Raw genomic sequence first — 22,625 nt, forward strand, 5'->3', positions numbered from 1 at the left:
ACTTTTTTCTTTTCATTTCAATTTTACACGAGGAATCTCAGACATAGAGAGGTTAAACAACTTGCCTAGGTTATACAGCAAGCAGCAGACTCAAACCCAGGGATGCAAGTGTCCAGAGGTGCAGTTCTTACTCTCTCATATCATAGTGCCCATTCTTTATCACGTATCTTAAGCATTCAGCCTCTCTGAAGGCCCTGTGGTAGTTCTTGATTACCTTACTCTGGGAAGTACTATACTCACGCAGGGACTCGAGATCTATTTTCATGTAGACACTTGCGAAGTCACTGTGTGTACTGTCATACTACCCAAAATAACTGTCTGCAGGGTGTCTCTGAATTCATATCCCACAGGCCATGCAACCTCAATGTGTTCAGTCCTTATGAGGGAAACTGACCTCAGAAAAGTAACTGCTAACATAGGAATGGCAGGGCACAGCCCTGAACCCTGCTATGCAGGAGGCTCAGATGGGAGGATCTTATTAGTTCAGTTCAAGGCGAGTCATGGGGACAACACAGTGAGACCTTGTTGAAAATAAAACTGAAAGCAAGAAATTTAACTGCTCCTACAGCTTAGTCCCATTTCACATTTTTGCGGAAATGGACTTTCCACAAATTGATATTTGAAAGATAATCAGCAACGAGTTTTCACCAATAAAACTAGACTTGGTAAAAGTCTCTCTTCCTAAAAGAAAAGTCATAAACAATTATTCATCCAATCTATTTAGTGCTATGCATTTTGATCAACGGAGTGTTGTAAAAATCGGTATTTAATAAAAGAAAATAAAATCAGACAGTAACAGGATGCCTCAAAACACAATGACATTAAATGTTTTTTTTATTGAACAACAACAAAATATAGATAAAACATGGAAGTTGAATTTATTGAACAAAAGCAGCTCTCCAGGTGAAGCTGCTATACTTTGTGCTAAACAACCTTATGAACTGAGAGTATACAGAATACATATAGTATGCAAGTTACCTCAACAGCAAAGGAGAAGGAGTAAATACAATTTTTGAAGATAAATTTTGGTCAAGTGACAAATTAATTCCTCAAAATTTCTAGCCCTTATCCACTTAAATTCAGTATGGGTCTACATACCAAATTCCCACTTTAATGGAAGCTGCTTTTTAGAAGAGATTTTTGAACTTCACATTTATTTGATCTGATAATCTTTAAAAATATGCTTTGTAGTAAGTATATGTGTGTATTTAAACACACTTAAAAACCCTCAACCTTTCTTTAGTAAGCAGAGGGGTCATGCTTTCTTAAAATTAACATTTGTGAATTTCATTTATTTCTCCTGTGTGTCTAAGAAACTTTTTATGTTCTCAATGCACTCACACAGTCGGGTGGGTTGAGAGATATGTCAAAAATACTTTACGAAAGAGGGAGGTAGCTCATGCGAGTTGGCAACCTTTTGTATACTGTTTCCTGTTGGAGCAGACTGCCTCCCTACATCTTACAATCAAAGATGAAAGGAAAACTTTTTACTTTGAAGCCTAGTGAACACAGTGGTACATTTACTGTAATCCACCTTCAACTTGGCTTATAATGTAAGATGACAAATACCTTACACCCATTACACAGTACTAAAAAGTACTGAAGAAACATTTCTTAGATAATACCATTTTTCCATATGTTAAACATCAGCTTCTAGGGGATACAGTTCCAGGATGGTTTGTTATCACTTTAGAAACACTCTAGGCCAAACAAACAGCACAAATAACATCAATATCATCTTTTTTTCCCAATATCTGTATCAATTACTGGAGGCTAATCCTAACACATATACTACTTAAGGGGGGGAAAAGAAGAGAACTTATGACACATTGTAAAGATAAGTCAATAGCATCTTAATTGTAGGTATGATCTTAGGGTGCAGAGAGAGGGGACTCTCTAGAAGGTGATGGTGTGGTTTCTTCAGGTGGGAAAACTGTAAGTGTACAAGCTCGAATGCCACCAAGGGATTCTGGGAGATCAAATACCTTATGCCACTCATCTTTATCTGGATCATATTTCTGCACTATCTCTACCATACACCGATTATTCCAAGAATACCCACCAACCACATAGATTTTGTTTTCAAAGACTGCAACCCCAACATCACTCTGCCCTCTTAGCATGGCAGCAATAGGGGTCCACTGATCGAGGATAGGTGAATAGTATTCACAGCTTAGGACATCATCATAATCACTGGTTCCTCTGAAATGATTGCCACCAATGACATACAGCCTTTCTCCCACTGTACACATGCAATGCAGACCTCGAACAGTGGTCATTGGTGCCTTCTGGATCCATTTGTCAGTATCAGGGTCAAAGCACATCAGCTCTTTTTGGAAAGTGTCATGAGTAATTCCTCCTGAAGAATGAAAATAACAGATACAAGGAAAACATCATAAAAATGAAAAAGTGAGTAAGGCTCTCTATCATAAGTAACTTATACCTACATTTTATGACACATTATAGCTTATCAAGTGTTCTTATAAATGTCTGACCTATGTAAATATTCTTTAGACTAAAAGTAAGAAAAATAACATTTCCATGATCTTAAGGAATGAAAAAATTGCTTTTATTATTGTAATGACTCTTAAATGGAGGCCCATGTTACTTAGTAGGTATTACAAAGGGAAATATATTTCAACCATTGTTAAGAGTTGGATCTACACAAAAGGCCAAGCAAATACACCCACATCCTAAGGACTGATAGGCTAAATAATTCTCTATCACCCTGAGGAGGAAGTCAGGAGTCACCATCCCAATCCCCTGCAGGAGGAATCATTGTTCTTTAAGCATGCGTGCTTGCTAAGTGACTGGCTTCTCCATTTGTTTCTGATTTAATCAATTTTACCTGAGCAACTAATCTTATTGGCTGACCAAAGTTCAGTCTCACCTTATGCTCCTCTACTTTGTGATTTCCCATGTTTTCCCCATCTTGGATGTCTGACTTCATGGTTTTACTGTGATAAAACTATGTTTTTTGAAGGCAAGGGAAGAAAACTAAGCAAATCTTTAGCCATGTCATTCAAAGTCTACTACCCAGTGGCCAAATGGAAATCATTATTTTCCTCTCCCTTACAAAGTAGTGTTCATTGGTTTGAAAATCAGTTCTGTTCATTTCTTACCCTTGATTGGGAAGTAATTTATTCAATATATACCCACAATGCCAAAGCACTACCAAAACAACTAGGTGTCATTTTTCCCCATAGGATTTGGAGCTCCCAATTATAATGGTGGCAGTAACTCTGCTCATAAAGTAGGTAGTTGGTGTAAGTCATTGACTAATGGAGCATATGATTTCCTGGACGGTTCTTTCAATATAAAACGTCCTATGCCTGCCAATCACTCACTATGGGCCTCTCACTGATCCTTCTTGATTACAGATTTTATGAAGCAGTGTTCAGAGAATCAGTTCACAGACAACCCCTTAAGACCCTAGATCACTAATAATGTAACTGCTAGTCTGGCATTGGCAGGCACTCAGACAGGAGACAAATTGTTGTAGGCAGATTGTACCAGGGCCAAACAATAAGAACCTAATGAAATTAACTATCAATTTTAGAAGTGATCAATACATTAAGACAAATTGCTTAATTCTACAGAAGGGTTATTTGAACAGCAATAATTTGTGAATGAAAAGTTGTTATTATGATACCAAATAAATTAGACATTCTGGAATTTTTAATAGAAAAAATATCTCTGCATGTACCTAAAATGCTGTATTAGCACAGAATTATTCACTTACTGACAACATAATAGAACCTCATTATAATGTTAAGGAAAATGAAAATACTATTTTGAGGTCACACCAAAAGGGAAAATGAACAGTAGGCTTTATTATGCATGCTTATGCACAGTATTTATTATAAAATGATATATTTCCTCAGATACTGTAGCTAAATTTTAAGTAAATTAAAATAATTTTTGCTAGCTAGGAATGGTATTTATTAGAATACAGGGTATAGTACTGAAAAGCAAATTGGAACATCTGAATGCTTTCCCATTTCTTCTAAAGTTATATACTTATAGAAGGATTCATTTGTTGCTAGACTTAGAATTTACAAAATACCCAAAGCATTTATATGCAGATGTGCACACAAAAATATCTTATAAAATCAATATAAATTTTACTTTTATTATCCGTTTTCTAAGAAGCATATGCATTATTATTTGTGTTTACATGATAATTGCACACCTGAAATATACATCACCCCTCCATACACAGTTCCAGCATGTCCATAGTGAGGCTCACTCATTTTGGCAACATAGGTCCATTCATTTGTTCTTGGATTATAACATTCTACTGTAGCTATTTGGTAAAAAGAGAAAAAATAAAATTATTTAATTTCAAATTTAGCAGTTAAGAGTTTTTTTTTCTTTGAGGTGGAACAATAATAATATTCAAGTCACTGAAGCATACATACTCTCTAAGTATGAGAGATACTAGGGGATTCTTATAATAATTACAGAGACCACATTAATATGAAGCACTGATAGATGTTATATTAGACTACATAATGTAAGAGTCTAATTTCTTTTTGTTTTTACAAACACGTGTTTGCAGTACATAATGTTTACATTCCTTGAATGGAATTGACACACATACATAACAGAGAAATTTCTAAAGTTTCTTTTTGGGGTCAATCTGTTTATCTCTCTATAAAATCATTTGTCCTAAAAAGGGAAGAGGAAAAAGATTTTTTAAAAAATACCACAACAATGGAAAAATACCTCAATTCTGGGTCCTTGTACTGACATACTAATCGTGAACAAGCATGAATATATATGAAGCAATTGTTTTTTATACCGGGGATTGAACACTAGGCCTTCAACTGAGATAAATCCCCTGCCCTTTAAAAAAAGTATTTTATTTTGAGACAGGGTTCAATAAGTTGCCCAAGTTGGACTCAAACTTGTAATGATTCTGCCTCTCAGTCTACCAGAATGCTAAGATTACAGGAATGCAATTGGCATATATGAAACAAATTTTTAAATTGAGAATGAAAGTATATATGCTGCCTGTTTATGTTCTAATTGCTAAAGTCTATTGCTTTATTTCATATCCACACTACAAAATAAATACTGATAATAATATCTCTACATGTATACTTAAAAGCCAATAGCTTCCACATACTCATCCCCTCTGTATCAAGTATTACAATCTAAAGATGACTAGAGGATTGGCATACTAAGCATACTAAGAACTAAATATCTTTATTAAGAAGACTTCTGAATAGTAAATTTATCATCTTTATTATAAAGTATTTTGGAGAAGTGATGTTAATTTACTTAAATCTCTTATAAGCAATCTTCTGTAACCTCAAGAACAGAACAGTGACAGTATAAACAGGAAGAAAATGTAATTTTTTTAAAAAAAGATTGAAATAGGGCTGTCATAATGACTCTGGTCAGAAACGAAATCAAAATCTAGATTGACTTGAAACATTCACATTATTTATTGTAGACACTGTCAAATGTAAAGCCAATATCTTGCCTTCTTCAACCTTGTCATTTTTTTTTTAACAAAACCATGACAATGCTCAGGGAATCTTTGCGCCAACCTCAAAGCAAAATTCAATTTAACAGATAAACATTAGCATATCTGCCATATCAAGCACTTATTATTTCTTTGTGGTGAGGTGTCTTTTCAGATGTTCATTTCCATTTATCTTTAGTATGAATTCGACCACACAAGAAAATCTGATTAAATATACATTATCTTTCACTCTGTCTACATTTAACAGGTAACTTAGTACATTAATTTTTACATGGTATTAACAAATTTATTAATGGAAATATATTATATAATAAAGTAATCTAGTAATGTTTCATAACATAAAAAAGTTAAATCCTGAGGTAGCCTTCTCTATCTATTTGAAGGCAAAGACAGATTTCATTACAGTTGTATACTTTTCTTAAAGCTAAACTCTGCCTAGAATTTTGAAATTTCTGCATTATAAAGTCCTTTTGTATGTTTAATTGAAACTATCCTGAAGTGATTTCCTCTAGTTTTCTCTTACTGTTTTATAGTGGAGTTGATTAGCTAATAATTATTTGTGATTGTCATTTTTTTACTATGCAGAAAGAGAACTGTTCCTCTATCAGTGAATTAATTGCATCTTTTTCCTAATAAATTCTAGAAATCCATCTACACTTTCTCTAAGAGCAAGATGGACATTAACCACCAGTGACATGGTAACTGTGTAGTAACAGTTCGTCAGCCCTAAACCACCATACCCAGCCTCACTGATCTTTTCTAGTTCTTTAATCTTTATTGGTAACTCCATCTTAATCTATAAGACATGGGAATGCTAAGGAGACAACTGAGAAAATCTAGACTAACGACCATCAAACTAAAGTTAAAACTAGCCCACTGCCTGTTTTTGCATGGCATATGCAATAACTACTTGAATGGTTTTATATTTTTAAAGGGCTGGAAAAGAATGAAAGGACTATTTGATGCCATGATGTTATATGAAAATCATATACCAAATTTCAGGGATTATAAATAAAGATTTAATGAAAATTACCCTCACTGTATGTTATGAATTGTCTACATGTGCTTCTCTATTACAATGATTGAGCTGATTAGCTGTGATATAGATAAGGGATTCGTATAGATGAAAATATATACTTTCTGACCTTTTATAGAAGTATTCTGACGTATAATCTAGAGAATCAATTTTAGTAATCAAAGGGGTTTATGTGTAAACCACAGAATCTCTCCAATGTATTACTTTTTTTTTTTTTTTTAATCGGTACCGGGGATAGAACTCATGACTGCCTGTTTGCAAGGCAGGTGCTTATGCCGCTGAGCTAAATCCCTAGCCCCTCCAATGTATTACTTACACTTAGGGATATTTTATATATATTAGGGGTTCTTATTTTTTCCTATAATCCACTGGAATCTGCAATCAATTACAAGGGATGCTGTTGTAGTTTCCTATTCTTTAAGATATGGTCTGAAGAAAACCAGGTGATAATAATGGTTCCCACAAGGGGAGAATGGGCTATAGGATCCTAGGCCATTGGTTAGTGACTAAAATCCATTAAGGGATATAGAAACATTTGATAAATTTTATCAAATGATTTTATTGTATAAAAATTTATTGTGATTTTATTGTATAAAAATTTAATGTTTTTATAAATTATTTTATTTCTTGAAAAGCTTGACTAATACTTAACTAAGGTAAAAGAAATGCAAGCTGTCATATTCTTTAGTACAGAAAATTGCAAAGGAAAATAAATGTCTTATATGATATAATTTTGAAAGACAATAGAAATAACTAAATCCTATTTTACTTAAGTGACAGTTCCTGTAAGCCTCCTCTAATTTCTCATTGTAACCAGTGTCAGGAAAGCAGCATTTCTGAGGAGTTGTATTTTAGCAATTAGCTAGGCACACAGGCACACTGGTATTTTTTTCTTTTTTATGTACTAGTAGATTTATCTTTTCTTTAGATCCATACATTCCGTGAAATGATTTTAAAAGGATAAATACTTTAAAATGATGTAAAATGTTCACAAATATTACTATTGGGTTTTTGTAAATATATATGAGGTATTTACGATATGAAGAATAAATAATGAAGAATAAATGATGCACTGGTGAATAGTGAACCTATTAAGTTTTTAAACGATTTTTCATCAATCTTTGCTGCCATCCTGTCTCATCCCTTGTCTATTTTCATAGGCATATAAACCAACAGAATCAGTTAATATGTTCATTTATTATAACAGATATCTGTGGTGGGGGCGTTCCTTAAAAAATGCATGTAAGGTAGGAGAAAACTTAAAAACTCAGCCTTTGGTAGAACATTCAGAAACACAAGCAAGAGTTGTTTTACAACCAAAACCTATGATTCTACAAAAACAATGGGGCCAGAAAAACTGGAAAGGTAAAGCAACACAAATTCTCTTCTTATTTATATATACAAAGAGATGATCATTAATGGATATAATTTAGAATGACTCATTGATATTGTTCAGTGGGAAGAGAGATAATCAGGGAAGGGTACATCATATTTACATACCTAAACAATATAGAATATAACAAGATGGGACAGACTGCTTCTTTTCTACTTGTGAATAATATATAAGGAACTCAATGGGAGAAAACACGAAGCCTCTTGTTCCTTGTTATTATGTAATGACTCTTTTCGACCTAAAGAGTCTTCTGGAATCAAGATACTCAATTTAGGCATGTTTAATAAGCCAATCCGAATTTTTAAGCTTTTAGTATATTGTAACAAATGATTTGAATCAGAATGTACTTGATGGGTTTTCTGATTTTAAGGAAAGCAATTTATACACTATAGATCATTTCAAATGGGTGGAAACATAAAAAAATTACATAAAAATGGACTCATATCATTCATAGAAGAAACAATTTTTTAAAAAAGTCATTATCCTTAGGTTAAGCTTCGGGGATTTATTTTTCAAGCTTAAATAAAAACAAATTGTTGGGATGTTTTTAAGAACTATTTACAGAAGGCATGATTCTCTTATTTTTTTCACTTTCAAAATAAAAAAAATCAGTATTTCTATATTAAAATACACTCTTGACCAACCTTATATTAGGAAAAAAGTGACCATTAAATGGCTTAGCAGATTAGTTTACAATGAAGAAATCTGCTTGATATTTTAACAAGAGAATGATTTTTGAAACTAATAGTTACAGAAAATACCCACAATAAACTTTGAATAATCTTGAGCTTTGAACATTTAATCTACAAAGAATATTATCTTAGTATGTGGTCTCTAACAGATATCAAATGATGAAAATCACACACAACACAACAAAAGACTGCCTTCTGTAAAGAAAGATTTTCAACCAGCTCAGTAAAATACCAAGTGGACTTTTAAAACTGGAAAATGAGTAAATATGCAAAATTTCTTTTCAAGATTCTATTAGAATTTAAGTTAGTTTAATACAGCTTCTAATTGAATTTTCATATTGAAAACAATGTATATTGCACAAATAAGATGTTCTACAACATACAATTAAATTTATAAGTATCTTGTAATGTTTTATATATTGTGTCCATTTGAAAAGTTGTTAAAGTTTAGCTAAGTGACTCAGCAGGGGGCCAGGTTTCTCATTTTGTAAATACCCTGAGCCTGTGCAAGAGGAGGGTACAGACATGGTGTGGGTGTAAAGGACCCACTTTAGGGTAAGAGCCTGCATTGAATATAAGGGAGAAAAAGTGGCTTTCCTACTTTTATGCTCCTGTTGCTTTAGTTGTCTTCCACTTCCATGAAATGTTGCCCCCGTGCCATGCCACCCTGCCTTGGAGCCAGCTGACCAAGGACTGAAACCTCCATAAACTGTGAGCTAAATAAACCTGTCATTCTTTAATTTGGGGGTCAGGTATTTTGTCTCTGCAATGAGAGAAAAGTAACTAAGACATACCCTGACCAACTGTATCTATCCAGATAAGTCATGCAGATGGTCTCTGTTATTTTCTAAGGGAAACAGTCATAAAATAAGACCCTAGCTACACTTTTTTATCTGTAATTTCACAGAACTGATCATTTATGATATGAAAAGTAGTCCTGGGTAAAGAAAAGCATTAGTTTCTTTGCATAATATAAACACACACACACACACACACACACACACTTACGCAGTTCCCCAGCTGCATTTCGTCCACCAACTGCATACAGATATCCTTTGAGGGCACTTAGGTGGAAGAAGGTGCGCTTTTCATTTAAAGATGCAACTTGCATCCATTTATTATATCGAGGATCAAACCTGAACACTGTATCGACTGCTGTTTTTCCTTTTGTGTCATAATTACTCTGTCCACCAACAACATAGAGGAAGTTTCCGATGACAGCGATGCCATGTTGGTACCTTGGGGCATCCATGGGAGCTAAGGATCGCCACTCATGGGCCTTTTCATCATACATGCGTAATTCCTTACTGACAACCAGTTGCTGTCTCAGCACTCCTCCTAGTGTAACCAAGTGAGTGGTGTCAGACCTAATGGCAGTCCTGTCTGACTGCATAACTGGCTGCATATATGGCATCATTTGGTAATTGCTGGCTTCCAAAAGCAAATTCACGCAAGTATTGTCAGTTCTCATGAAATCTACTGTTTGCACGTAATTAATGAGCTCCTGTGGTGTCATCAGTGGAAATCGGATGTTCTTCATTAATTTTGCAGCAAAGTCCATCCGAGGCTCTTCCAGGCGAAGCCAGCGACAGGTAGCCTTAAAAAGCTCAAGTTCAGTGCAGTGTTTAAGGCTATTACTGGAAAGCACAAAGGCAAGACGCTCAAAAGGGAGTTTCAAAAACTCCCCAGTGCTCAGCAATGCAGGGAAATTCTTTAAGACATAACTATTGACATATTTATCCACTTCTGTCAGATTGTAAGTGTTTGCAATCCGCCCAACTTCGACACAATTGTCTAAAGTGACCTATTAGGTAAATAAAAAATTAGAACATGGTTATTTTCTTGACACATGCATCTCATTCACACAAATATCCACCTTACAATGAGACTGAATTATACTTTTTAATGTCCACTGAGATGTAAATAAAGATTTTTATCCAAATGTATCAATAATCTAAAAAGTATATGCAAAGCACTTTTACCTAACTCAGTAAGTCGGGTTAGAAATTGAAACAACAGTTACAATTTTGACTGCATCCAAAATAATTAGTTCTCTCTCTCTCTCTCTCTCTCTCTCTCTCTCTCTCTCTCTCTTAAAAAATGCAGTCCACACACATACAAATAAAAGGATTTTGTTATGATTCACATTAATCTACTTTTCAGTGATGATAATTAAATGTACCACACAGAGAGCAGATCCTTGAATATGAAAGTTCTAATATCTAATGCCTGCATTTCTCTTTCATGTAAATAGCCATCACCAATTACTATCATTTACAGTGCTCCATCAAATGTTATTGTTCATAGTGAAAAGAATTTAATAGGACAATTGTTTGTAGGGTAGTTATTTTCTATGATATTTATCTGGAAATATAAGAAAGGGAATGGCTTTCTTGAGGGTAGGAAAGGTGTACTTCATCAAGTCATGCATGCAGATGAGTTTGTGGTAGGCACTGCTTGCATCTGGGCAATGTAGCTTTCCTTAGCCACTTTCTTCCTGTGAACACACTCTAGTTCTATCTATAGTCAAATGAACCCCGAAGTTATGTTTCCAGCACAGACTAAAACAAACTGCATAGCACAAAATAGTCTAAAGAAGAAATGATAGAGGCTCTTCTACAGTAGGACCTCTTTTCAATAATTGACTGGTCAAAAGAAAAAAAAAAAAAAAGAAAGTATATTGACAAATATAATCCAAAGAAGAAATCACTAAAACAAGCTCACAAAACAAATGTCAAGTGTATATGTGTACAAACATAGTGACAAACCATTGGCAAAGGGCTCAAGAGTGTGTGTGTGTGTGTGTGTGTGTGTGTGTGTGTGTGTGTGAACTTTGTTAGGGAGTGTGTTTCAGTTTTTCTTTCCCCTTCAAACCAGGAATTGAACTCGTGACCTCATGCTTGCCAGGCAGGTGCTATGCTGCTAAATTATGGCCCTCAGGGAGTATGCTTGGTATACAACACAAAACTCATCACTGTATTGTTAATCTCATAAGTACTGTTAACAGATATGTTCGATGCTTAAGACAAGACTGGCTAATCCTTCTATTGACATTTCATTTAACAGCTGAATGAAGCTAAAAACAGCACTCCTGTGCATAAAATAGCAGCCCAGTTAAGACATTACAGCACAAAAGGTTCTGAGATTAGCACATACATAGCTATTTTCATAGACGTATTACTCAACAAGAACTTATACTCAATGAGTTGATTTGCTTTATAAAAATCATCAAAATGTCTAATTGCTTATTACAGTTAGTAGTTATATATTTAAAAATACTTAAAACGTAACTGTAACACAAAAGAACTAGGAAAACAAATTATAGGTATCTAGAAATATACAATTTAACACTTTATCAATGCCTTAAATTGACAATATGAAAAAGTCCATTTAAATTTAATTTTAAGAGAGAGAGGTTGGTATCTCACAAAATCATAAATTGTATAAATGGAGTTACAGTTAATATTTAATTTCCCAAATAAGCTTGGGTAGAAGGGATTCATATTTGGGATAACAGATATACCTTCCCAAAGCAAGTAAGAAAAAGCCCCTTCCCCATAAAGAAGGTATTAGTATGGATAAGTAAAAGTTGATTACAACACAAATATAATTTTTGAGTATGCAGATTCCAATAATTATTGATATGATCACTACTAAAAACAGCAAAGAATGGGTTCTTCACATGGGCAAAATAGGACCACCAGTTGTTAGTTATCAAATTTAAATCTAAACTTATAGCACTTAAAAAAGACCAAGATTGAAGATTAAATACCAAACCATACAATTCAGAAATGGGACTGATGTATTTAATGCCTTCTCTTTTAGCTTCTTCTACTTTGGCCCATGAGAAACCATTATTAAAATAACAGGAGATCTTTTACTGAGGGGCATTTGTGAAATAAATTTATCACTACAGCCTTACATACAGATGCACAGAACTAAAAAAAGTCCCTGACAGGTCACCTAGTAAATAATAATAGCTGCTTGCACTTTTCTTAAAAATTCCCAGAGAATGATGTTTTATAATCTTCTGAATTATAATCTTAATAGAAGGACTAGGTATTTTGTATAGCTCTTGTACAACAGATAAAACACTGTGAGGTTAAAGCCTATGAATTCTGACAATAGAAAGTAAATATTTAATGACAGCTGGAACTAAAAATGGAGTATCTGTTGATTAAGACAGAAAATTACTAGAACCTCTTTAATCTTAAAATGAGACACAAAAATATGTAATAGGAAATGAATTCTCATCAAGTACATATAATCAAGGGAAAAATTAATGACAGAATAAAAGCATTAAAGAAACAAAATGTAAAATCGTAGTTAACAATGAAAATAGATCAAAAATGATGTAAAATGGTAAAACCTTGAGTAAAATAGAAGTTTCTTCCATTACATTTCATTTTTATTCACTTTTCAGTCATTTTTAAATTGATAAACTAAACATATTAACAGGGTACATGTTATGCAAATCTACATTGCATGATGCTTACATTGGCTTAAAAATATGCATTTTCTCAAGCATTTATCATTTGTTTAGGGTGAATACTTTCAAAATCAGTCATGATTTTTTTTGACACAGAGTTTTGCTATGTACTTCAGGTCACACCAAACTCACTACATAGTCCAGGCTGGCCTTGAACTCACAGAAATGCTCTTGTCTCAGTCTCTCAAATTCTGGGATAATGGGTGTGCTCCACCATGCCTGGCTAATCATGATTCTTAAAAGTGTGACTTCTAGTAAATGTCTAAATGTTTATGCTAAGTGTCATAAACAAATGGATACACATCATAATAACATAATAAAAGTCATATACGTATGTAATAGAATATAATAGACTTTGAAAACACAAAATATGATGTTCTGAACACAATTTTTAAGATTTCTAAATAGTGATATGTAAGTGAGCCAGACTAACAGCATCTTAGTTCTCAACCGATGTATCTTAGGTATAAAAAGATGTAAGATGCTGTTGTCACATTGTTTCTTGCAAAACTAGCCTCACAGGCCAAACTGCAAAATCTCATTTTTGCTTCACCCTGAGCTGTTGTAAAATAACTGGTTACACCCTGCCCTCCACCCCGACAGGAAGTATCCTCTATGCCAGCTAGATGCCAAGACAATATATTCTTGCCTGTTTCTGCCCAGAACTAAAACTGTTTATAAACCTAACTCAGTTGCCCCTAAGGGTCAACGGTTTGTCTCAGTAATTTGCTGGACGCGGTCTACCAGCTAATAAAGCTTGCTTGTACCCACTCTCTGGCTTTGTGAGTGGTTTCTTGCATTTCTCTCTCTGCTGTAACAATAGAAAGGACTCTAATTTCATCTTAACTCACATAATTTCATCTAAAGACCTGACCAAAATTCTAAAAAGGGTACACTTGAAAACAAAGTCATAACATTAATTAAAATAAATATATTGAAATTATTTATTTTTAATATAAGTAAAGAAAGAAAAAAACAAAATAAAAAAGGTAGAGTAATAGAGAATTCAAAAAAACTTAACACTAAGAAATCACTAGTTGATATGTTACATATTGTCATTTAAAAGGCTAAAGCAGCAAAAAAGAACAAAATTCTTCAATCCTATGTGGGAACATACAAAATTTTTTTAAAAATAATCAAGTGTATATTTAAGTTTCCTTGACATAAATTATTATAAATCTTTGTACTATAACCAAATAGACTTCATAGTCATCCTAAAGTTAATTCCAACATAATAATTTTGATGGTATTCTAATTAATATATTAATGCTCCCTGTTACTGTGCTGTTCTAACTATACTGAATGTATTCCAAAACCATCATAAATTTGGCATTTGAATAGCAGATTGCATCAGAAATCTGTGGTATTATTTTGTTAAAGATCCATGTTATATACAAACATATTTAATTACAGAAAACACAATGAGTATCTGCTTTTTTACTCTCAAGGAAAAGCAAAGACTAAGAAATTTGGCAAAGTTTGAAGATTCTTCAGTTATTCAATCACAAAATTCATCTTAGTGCTATCTGATTTATTAAAATGACAGCCAGTCAACCAATACAGTAAAAGAAAATCTGTCTACAGAAAACCACTGCAAAGAAATTAAACATCAGAATATTACATCAGAGAGATGTAACATTCTTTTTCCCATTCTTCCTTCAACAGGTGAGAATATATATGACACAAGGAAGGAACCTTTTGATAAAAAGAATAAAGGAAGACTAGGAATGTACCTCAGAGACATAGTGCATTTTTAGCATGCAGTATGCCCAATGTTCCAACCCTGGTACCATAAAGATTTTTTTTAAAAGAAAAAATAAAGGATAGAAGGAAGGAGGAAAAGAAAGAAGTAAGAAATGGAGGGAGAGAAAAAAAAGAAGAGAGAAAAAGAAAAGGGATGATTAAAAAATAAACTCTCTATATATTTGTCTATCTTCAATTTGTAAATGCCATTGAGGAATCCAATAGATTCCTTTGCACTTCACATTCACTCCTCTTGTTGGATGCAACTAACATTAATTCCTATGGTCTTTGTGGGGCAAATGTGGTTTTAGATCTTCCTATACAGAGTTTCAGACTTCAGGTGAGCAAGAATGGATGTCAATGTTATAAGTAGATGTGGTATTTAGAATATTTTACAATCACTACAGTACTGAATGGGCACCTATTCAATCAGAGTAAATGCATAATCATTTACCACTCTTATGACCACCTGGAGTATTTGTTCTGTATGAGCCCCAGATATAAGAAGTCCAACAGTAGGGGCTGGGGATTTAGCTCAGTGGCATAAGCCCCTGCCTTGCAAGCAGGCAGTCATGAGTTCGATCCGCGGTATCGATAAAAAGCAAAAAGACAAAAAAAAAAAAAAAAAAAAGCCAACACTGATTCAGTAGAAAGAGAAAAAGGTTTTATTCACTGTCAACTCCAGTTATGTAAGCACCACCATTTCATTTAACTTACGTTAAATCATTCCAAGAGTGAAAATAATCTCAAAAGAGGTTTATTTATTTTTAAGGATAAATCCAATTTAGACTAAATGAAGAGTGCTGTCTATAAACCAACAGGTCATGAAGACGATCTCAAAACAAAAGAAACTAGCCTTTCAAATGACTTCTGAATATTTTCATTTTTCCTCGAAAGAACCATACTGTCCCTTTTGCCTGTTTTCCACATGTGTAACTCCTTTATTTTCTGTTTCATCTTTTTTCTTGTGAATTTTTCTAACACAGTATTTTAATTTCTCCAAGAAGTAAATAATACCAATTAAAATAAAATGGGAATAGTTTGTATTTTTGCTATCTTTGGTTCTAAATCTTTATTACCTTTAGTCATATCAATAAAATTTCTACCATATAAATTTGACCTTCTCATCCTTTTTACTGACAATAAACACACAAGCAGAAGCAGTGATATATTTATGCAAAAAGTAGAAATACAACTTAACATATTTTAAATGCAGAGTATCAGCGAATCTAAATCCCTATGCCAACTTTGCTTTCTGACTAAATTAGATTTTATGTAAAGAAAATGCTTCTTATTTAATACTCTATTTTGTTTGCTCTGTGTATATTTATGCTTAAATTACAATATTTCCAGTTCAATTACAAACATCTTGTTTCAGAAACATAGTATTAACTTACTTTTGTTAAAATTAAATATTTTTGCATTTTTACATAAAACTCATATATGTTACCTAAAAAATTCAAGGAATAAGAATTTGAAGAGAAAATATTTCATTATGTTCTACCACTATATTTCAAAAATGGAACACTAAGCATTAAAGGGTAAAATTAGGTTTATGCTGTGGGCTGCTCTACTATATTCCATAATAATACTTCTATATACCAAAAAGTAGATGCTTAAATTTTCAAATTGCTGCCACATGCAGTGGTATATGCCTGTCATCCCAGTACTTGGGAGTCTGAGGCAGGAGGATTACCACAAGTTTGAGGCCAGGGTAAATTACATAATGAGACTCTGTCTCAAGTAACAGATAAATGAATAAATAAATAAATTTATTTTCTTTTTTTTTTTTGATCTGCATATTTATTTTATTTTATTTTATTTTTATTTAAGAGGAAAAAGAGAAAAACACAAAACAAAACAAAGCAGTGTAAGGTTACACATAATACAGAACTACAAAAAAAAACATAACAGTAAGAAATCACCTGTTAATAGATTACATATTATCATCTTGGAAATAGTTGCTCAAATTACAAACAAATAAAACTTTTAATGCCAACTTATTTGTAAATTGAAAAGTGACTGCACACTATTTAGCATGTTGCACTTATACAATGTCATAAGGACAAAAGGTTATTTAATTTTTAAAGGTATATGTGTAAAAAGGTTATTTTTAATTTTTCTATGATACATGAAAGTGCTTTTAGTTTTACAGAAATGTTTACCTACTCTGTTTTATACCTTTAACTGTCATCCTTTAGTATTCATTTCATAGTCCTTTTCTCTGTGGCTACAAAGAAAATAACAGAAAAAGAACAAAAATGCCAGATTTTATAATCCATAATACTAGTTACCACCTGGGGAGAAAAACTATTACTGCCGTGGATGGCTCAATGGATGATAAAATTAGGTAGATGACTGATTTTCTATTGGTTCTAATGCTCAATAATAGAAAATTGGTGTTTCTTCCCCACCAAAGACCAGAGCAACATTCCTGTCATTTTTAGACTTGCCACTCAAAACTAACACATAAATGCTTTTTGGGTTATTTGTGAACTCACATTTTATGTATCACTGCTGTTCTTCCTCATTACAAATGACTACAAGTGGGACAAAAAAGAAACTGTATTAAAAAGGAATCTGTCTTTCTAAAAGTTTTCTAACTTGAGTAATGTTTTTATTATGTAAACTATAATGTCACTGAAACATAAAACCTATTTTCTTGAAAACATTTGATCTCAGCATACAATTATTAAAATATGAAATCATTATTCATAAAAACATAGCTTTTGGGGGAAGTAAAATATATTTTGTAAATTATTTGTAGTTCCTTGAAAGTTTCAATTCTTTTTAGAAAAGGCACTCAGGTGTACTATTTTTTTCTTGATTACTAAGAAGGAAAGGGGAAATAGAGTAAAGCTGAACATGTTTGCTATGAAAATCAATACATGAAGGAAGGATAAAGGAAAACTTTGATTTTACATGTTCCTGGAACTAAGAATCTATGTAATTTTGTCAAAAGGACAGGGCCATATCCTCGGCAAATAGGATATACATTAATAAAGTAGACTGATTTTATAGGCAAGAAAATCCTAAAACCAAGAAAAGCTACAATAAACTATATTACAAGTAAGCTTTACCAAGGAGAAGCCTCTTCCTTATTAGAAATGAGATTTAGGTTGTCTGTAGAGGATACTAGTGCAACAAGGACAAAGTATCCCCACCTACTAGATGTCAGATGTGCAGAGTTTATTCCCCTCTAATGTTGAAGAATGAATTTCAAGGGATGAAGAAGGTTAAGAGTAGAAAGTTTTATTAAGTGAAAGATCTTGAGAGAGAGGAGAGGTCTTGAAAGGGATCACCACAGAAGCTGTTTCTCCAAGAACATTTTACAGAGCAAAGTCACAAGGTAGGTAAAACATGGAGCAAACTACTGTACAACCAATAGGATTCCAAGTATAGTTACTTAGCTATTACTGACCCCATAGGGAAGAAAGGCACATAACACCACTAACTTTGGCTGATCTATAACTTCTAACAGTGAGATAAAAAGCCTTCTTGGAAAGAGACAGGAAGTGGTGGGAGGATGTGTTTGGATGTTCTGCTCACTCACAGATGCCTATCTGGACTTACTGATACTGATTACAGTATAATCTCCAGTTGCTGTTTATCTCTTAAGGAGGCATGTAGGCCTGGATACTGAATTTCTATTTTGAGGTCTGGCCTTTTTCAGATGTGCCTCCAGCCACAGTTCTTATGAGTTTTCATCTTTTGCACTGATTCTCAGGAGGACTCATCCCTATCTGACTGCCTATTAATTTATATCTAACTTAGCTGTCTATAACACTAAGAATAAAGAAAAAATTAAGATAATATTAAATGTTTATAGACAAGAAAATCTCCAAAGGGTTAAAGCAGACAGTTGTAAGAAACGTTTCAAATAGGTTAAGGAGTCAACATTCTAATTAGTAAAAATTTGCTAAAAGTACTGAATAGGTGCGAGCTCATAAAAAAAACAAAAACAAAAACAAAAACTAGTTATCCAGAACAAAATTATTTTCATCCTGTTTGTTCCTTTTCTTTCAGGCAAAAGAAATCATCATAACCATATCTAAGTTTTAAGTATTAAAGTTCTACACTAGAGAACATCAACAGTGCAACAATTTTCTTATTAATAATTATTTTCAAACAAATCATGGTATTGTTCCTAGTTTGTCACAGGATACAAATGTGTTCCTAGGATCAGTGTAAAGCAATGTTAAAGAGTCCATAAATATAAACAAAGTGCCACTATCAGATTAGTTACATAACTTGAATCATTTTGAAAAATACATTCAATATACTTCATGTATACTTGAAGTTGTTATATGATGCCAGTGGTATAAATTTATGGTGCTTGAGGGAATGGGTTTTGAATGATAGAATCAAAATTAAATTTAGTATAAAACCTCCGTAATAGTGGCAAGCAGCATGGGAAATTAACAAACTTCACCTGACACACTTGTTTACATAAAGACAACCGGAGCTGACAACATAGCACATAACAACATAACACAGTGATGCCATATAATGCTTAAAATGGCAATTAATTTAAAAAATTACAATTATGAGACAATGATTTTGCATACTTTAAAATGGTAACCAGCACTGCAACCACTTATCATTTCTTCATGGCAAGAATACTCCAAATCTTCTCTAGTCATTTGGAAATATACAATGAATTGCTAATTAAGGTCATGGTTATTCAACAACATAATGAATAAGAAAAATTACAAAAACTTATTCAATATAAATTTTCATCACAAAAGCAAGCTCTTTGGAAATACTGGCATTTTTTTTGTCCAATGAAGGCATTTAGTTATCCATAATAAGACTTAAGGGTCTGAAGTAAAATAAAACACTATCTTTAGGAACTGAGTGAACGTCAAGTACTTCACTTACTAGTCATTAAAAAGGGCTAATCATTAATCAATGAATACTGTGTTTCTAAGGAATCAAGATTTCCATCACTACAGACTTGCAGATGTTAAGATCTAGTTCCTAAGAAAACAATTACAAATCCTAATTTAACATACTTCTAGAAAGTCTATTTTCCCATACAATACATTAAAAAACCCAATTAAATAACATTTACTATCAAACAGATTAAAGTATACATTTTTATCAAACAATATTAGTTCTTACTATTGTTTGACTACATGGAAATTTTTTGTTAAATGATTTTTTTTTTTGTAAAAATGCACTTGTTTTAATCTTAACTTGCTTCCAGCCTACAGACTATGTGACATTTCTCTCTAATGGAAAGTTTCACAGGGCTATGCAACAGCTTTCATAATTCCAACTTTAAACAGGCTACATGGACGTCTTTCACTGGAAAAAGGTCTGAAACTAGCTTACCCCAGATATGAGAAATACTTTACAGAAGTCCAAAACCGGTAGAATCTGTAGAAAGCTGGCAGCTTCCAGTGTGTCTTGAAGGTTGTCCATATTAAGAGAAAGCTTTGCAGTATAAATGAAATCAATAATTTTCCTTAGACCAACTTTGCTCACACCATGAAGCTTAATACACATTAAATCTTGTTCTTTCATTCCACCTTAAATAAAAAGACATTCAATTAAAAGAAGGTAGATAATTAAGGTCAAACTCACTTCTACTGAAAATTAAAATCAAGAAAAAGTACTCCCCAGAGTCAGGCTTTCACATATTTCACAGTTAAAACACAGTACTTAAAGAAGATTTTCTCTTGTACTAATGGAGGCCATATATAATGCAATGGCTTCCAAAATGTTCTCCTGCCACTATCTATGTTTCATAGATTAAAGATTGGATTAGTGGGGCACTGGGTTCAGGTCGTCCATTCAGATATGAGAAGGGAAAGCTGTGAAATAAAGATGATGATAAGAAAAAGTATCAGCTTCTCATAAAAGACCAACACAGTATGCAACCACACACACTGGTGAATACTCCTTTTGGAAGGATTTCCTCTTATAAACAGAGTCCAAATTAACTGAATTTCAATTTAGAAATAAAAGCTGTACACACCAATGGTTGGTGTTGTTTTATTATGGATGGAACATTTTAGAAGGTAAGCTACCTGTGAACATAGCTTTGAAGTAATCACTAGCAGATGCCATCATGACTCTATGCACTGGGAAGGCATCATCCGTATCACCTGGCATCAGGGTCACATCGCAAAGCAATCCTTCAAGTCGAAGCTGGTCAAAGCCCTGGAACAAGAACAAGAATTGAGCCACTAATCAAGGTAGTATAAGGTTAAAAATCTCTGTGCTAAAATGCCACATATATTCATGTGCTGCAATATATATGGAAATAGAGCTGAATTATTCAGAAGAAAAAAGCAAACAGGTTTTTGATATATTGCAAAGTACATTTTTTCACCATATGAAACAGATAAAATTTGGGCTAAGATTAAGAACAAATAGGAAAGTACAGTCCATAAATTCACTTATATAATAACCAGCTTTTACTTTATTTGGAAAAAAAATTATCATGAACATTTCTGTTTTCCCACCTATAGGATCAGAGTACTAGACTATAATGATCCCTTCCACAATAACATTTTACTCTCCATAATAATATTTAAAAAGCCCTATTTACTGAAAAATCTTGGATTTCCTTTGGTTTTGTTTTTTGAGAAAAGGAGAGAGTATCTCTATTAAGAGCAACATAGAAGTTTACTCTACCAATTAGACTGTTTCATCTCTTTGAAGATTAAGAATTGTGCTTCAATAGTCTGTTACCCAGTGTATGGCTGCTGCTTGACCAATTTAACTTTCAAGTTTGATATTTAGTTATCTTTGTAAAGGAGTCCAGGAAGGTACAACAGGAGACTTAATTGTCCCTAATGCTTAAACATCTACCAGAGAACTAACAGGCTACCACCCACAGTTCAGAGGATAGCTGGGGTTCTGGTTGAGAAGAATGCCAGTTAATTTCTTCCTCCTACACACTTGGTGCTCACAAGCAATGACAAATAGGCCATTGTTCCTCTGATCTATTCTTAAGAATGAAACACTTTTAAGATTACAACAGGATGATTCTACAATATATACATATTTCACAATATCATACTGCACGTTACAAATATGTACAATTCTATTATCAATTAAAAATAACAAAATTATAAGAGGCTGGTAAACTATAGCAAAACAACAATATACAATTTTATAATGGGGTAAAAAATAAATATTTTGGCAAGATTGAGTCTATCATTTCAAAGAAATAAACATTTCATTATAAAAAAATCAGGCTGGACATAGTGGCGTACACCTGTAATCCCAGCACTTGGGAGGCTGAGGCAATGAGTTTGAGACCAGAGTAGTTCAATTTGCAAAAGTTGACCATTTTGGGGGGAATATTCTTATGCTGAATGTAAGAAGTGACTCTTCTAACATTCACAAATCAGTTCTAAAGTAAAATAAATTTATGGGTATCACCTTTTCAATGGACAGAAGTATTTGGAAGTACTGAATGAATACACTGAAATGGCAGATGACCATCAAGCAATGACAAGGAGGAGATACCTAGCTAACCTCCCTAGTGCTTTGGCATATGACTGGAATTTAAAGTTTTAATTACAACATGAAAAAACCAACTAATTTTTACCTAGAAGCCATAACTTGGAATGTAAAAGGCTTGTAGTCATTTGGGAAGAGTTGAAAAAATCAACTAATTTTAACCTAAAAGTCATAACTTGGAATGTTAAAGGCTTGTGGTCATTGGGAAGAGCTTTAACTTTGTGACAAGCTAAATTGAAATCAGAAACTTATTTGTGAAACATTTCCCAGTGAAAAAATTAATTGTGTTAATGGTATTT

At 33.1% G+C, this 22,625-nt stretch overlaps 1 protein-coding gene across 10 annotated transcripts in view; it reads right to left on the bottom strand.

Annotated features, from left to right (window-relative positions):
* Nucleotides 1-816: 816 nt before the first annotated feature.
* Nucleotides 817-22,625, bottom strand: part of Klhl13 (kelch like family member 13) — a 234,859-nt gene continuing 213,050 nt past the window's right edge. For all 10 annotated transcript variants that reach the window (XM_063246311.1, XM_063246309.1, XM_013150177.3 and 7 more), the window contains 5 exons: nucleotides 20,883-21,015; nucleotides 20,185-20,381; nucleotides 9,624-10,419; nucleotides 4,193-4,306; nucleotides 817-2,359 (listed from right to left, as the gene is read on the bottom strand). In XM_063246311.1, the coding sequence (XP_063102381.1) occupies nucleotides 1,872-2,359; nucleotides 4,193-4,306; nucleotides 9,624-10,419; nucleotides 20,185-20,381; nucleotides 20,883-21,015 (1,728 nt within the window). In that variant the 3' untranslated portion in view covers nucleotides 817-1,871. The remainder of the gene's footprint in view (nucleotides 2,360-4,192; nucleotides 4,307-9,623; nucleotides 10,420-20,184; nucleotides 20,382-20,882; nucleotides 21,016-22,625) is intronic.

This window comes from Cavia porcellus, unplaced genomic scaffold, assembly GCF_034190915.1.
Source record: "Cavia porcellus strain 051 isolate PalLab524CR breed Dunkin Hartley unplaced genomic scaffold, mCavPor4.1 scaffold_3, whole genome shotgun sequence".
Taxonomy (NCBI): Eukaryota; Metazoa; Chordata; class Mammalia; order Rodentia; family Caviidae; genus Cavia; species Cavia porcellus.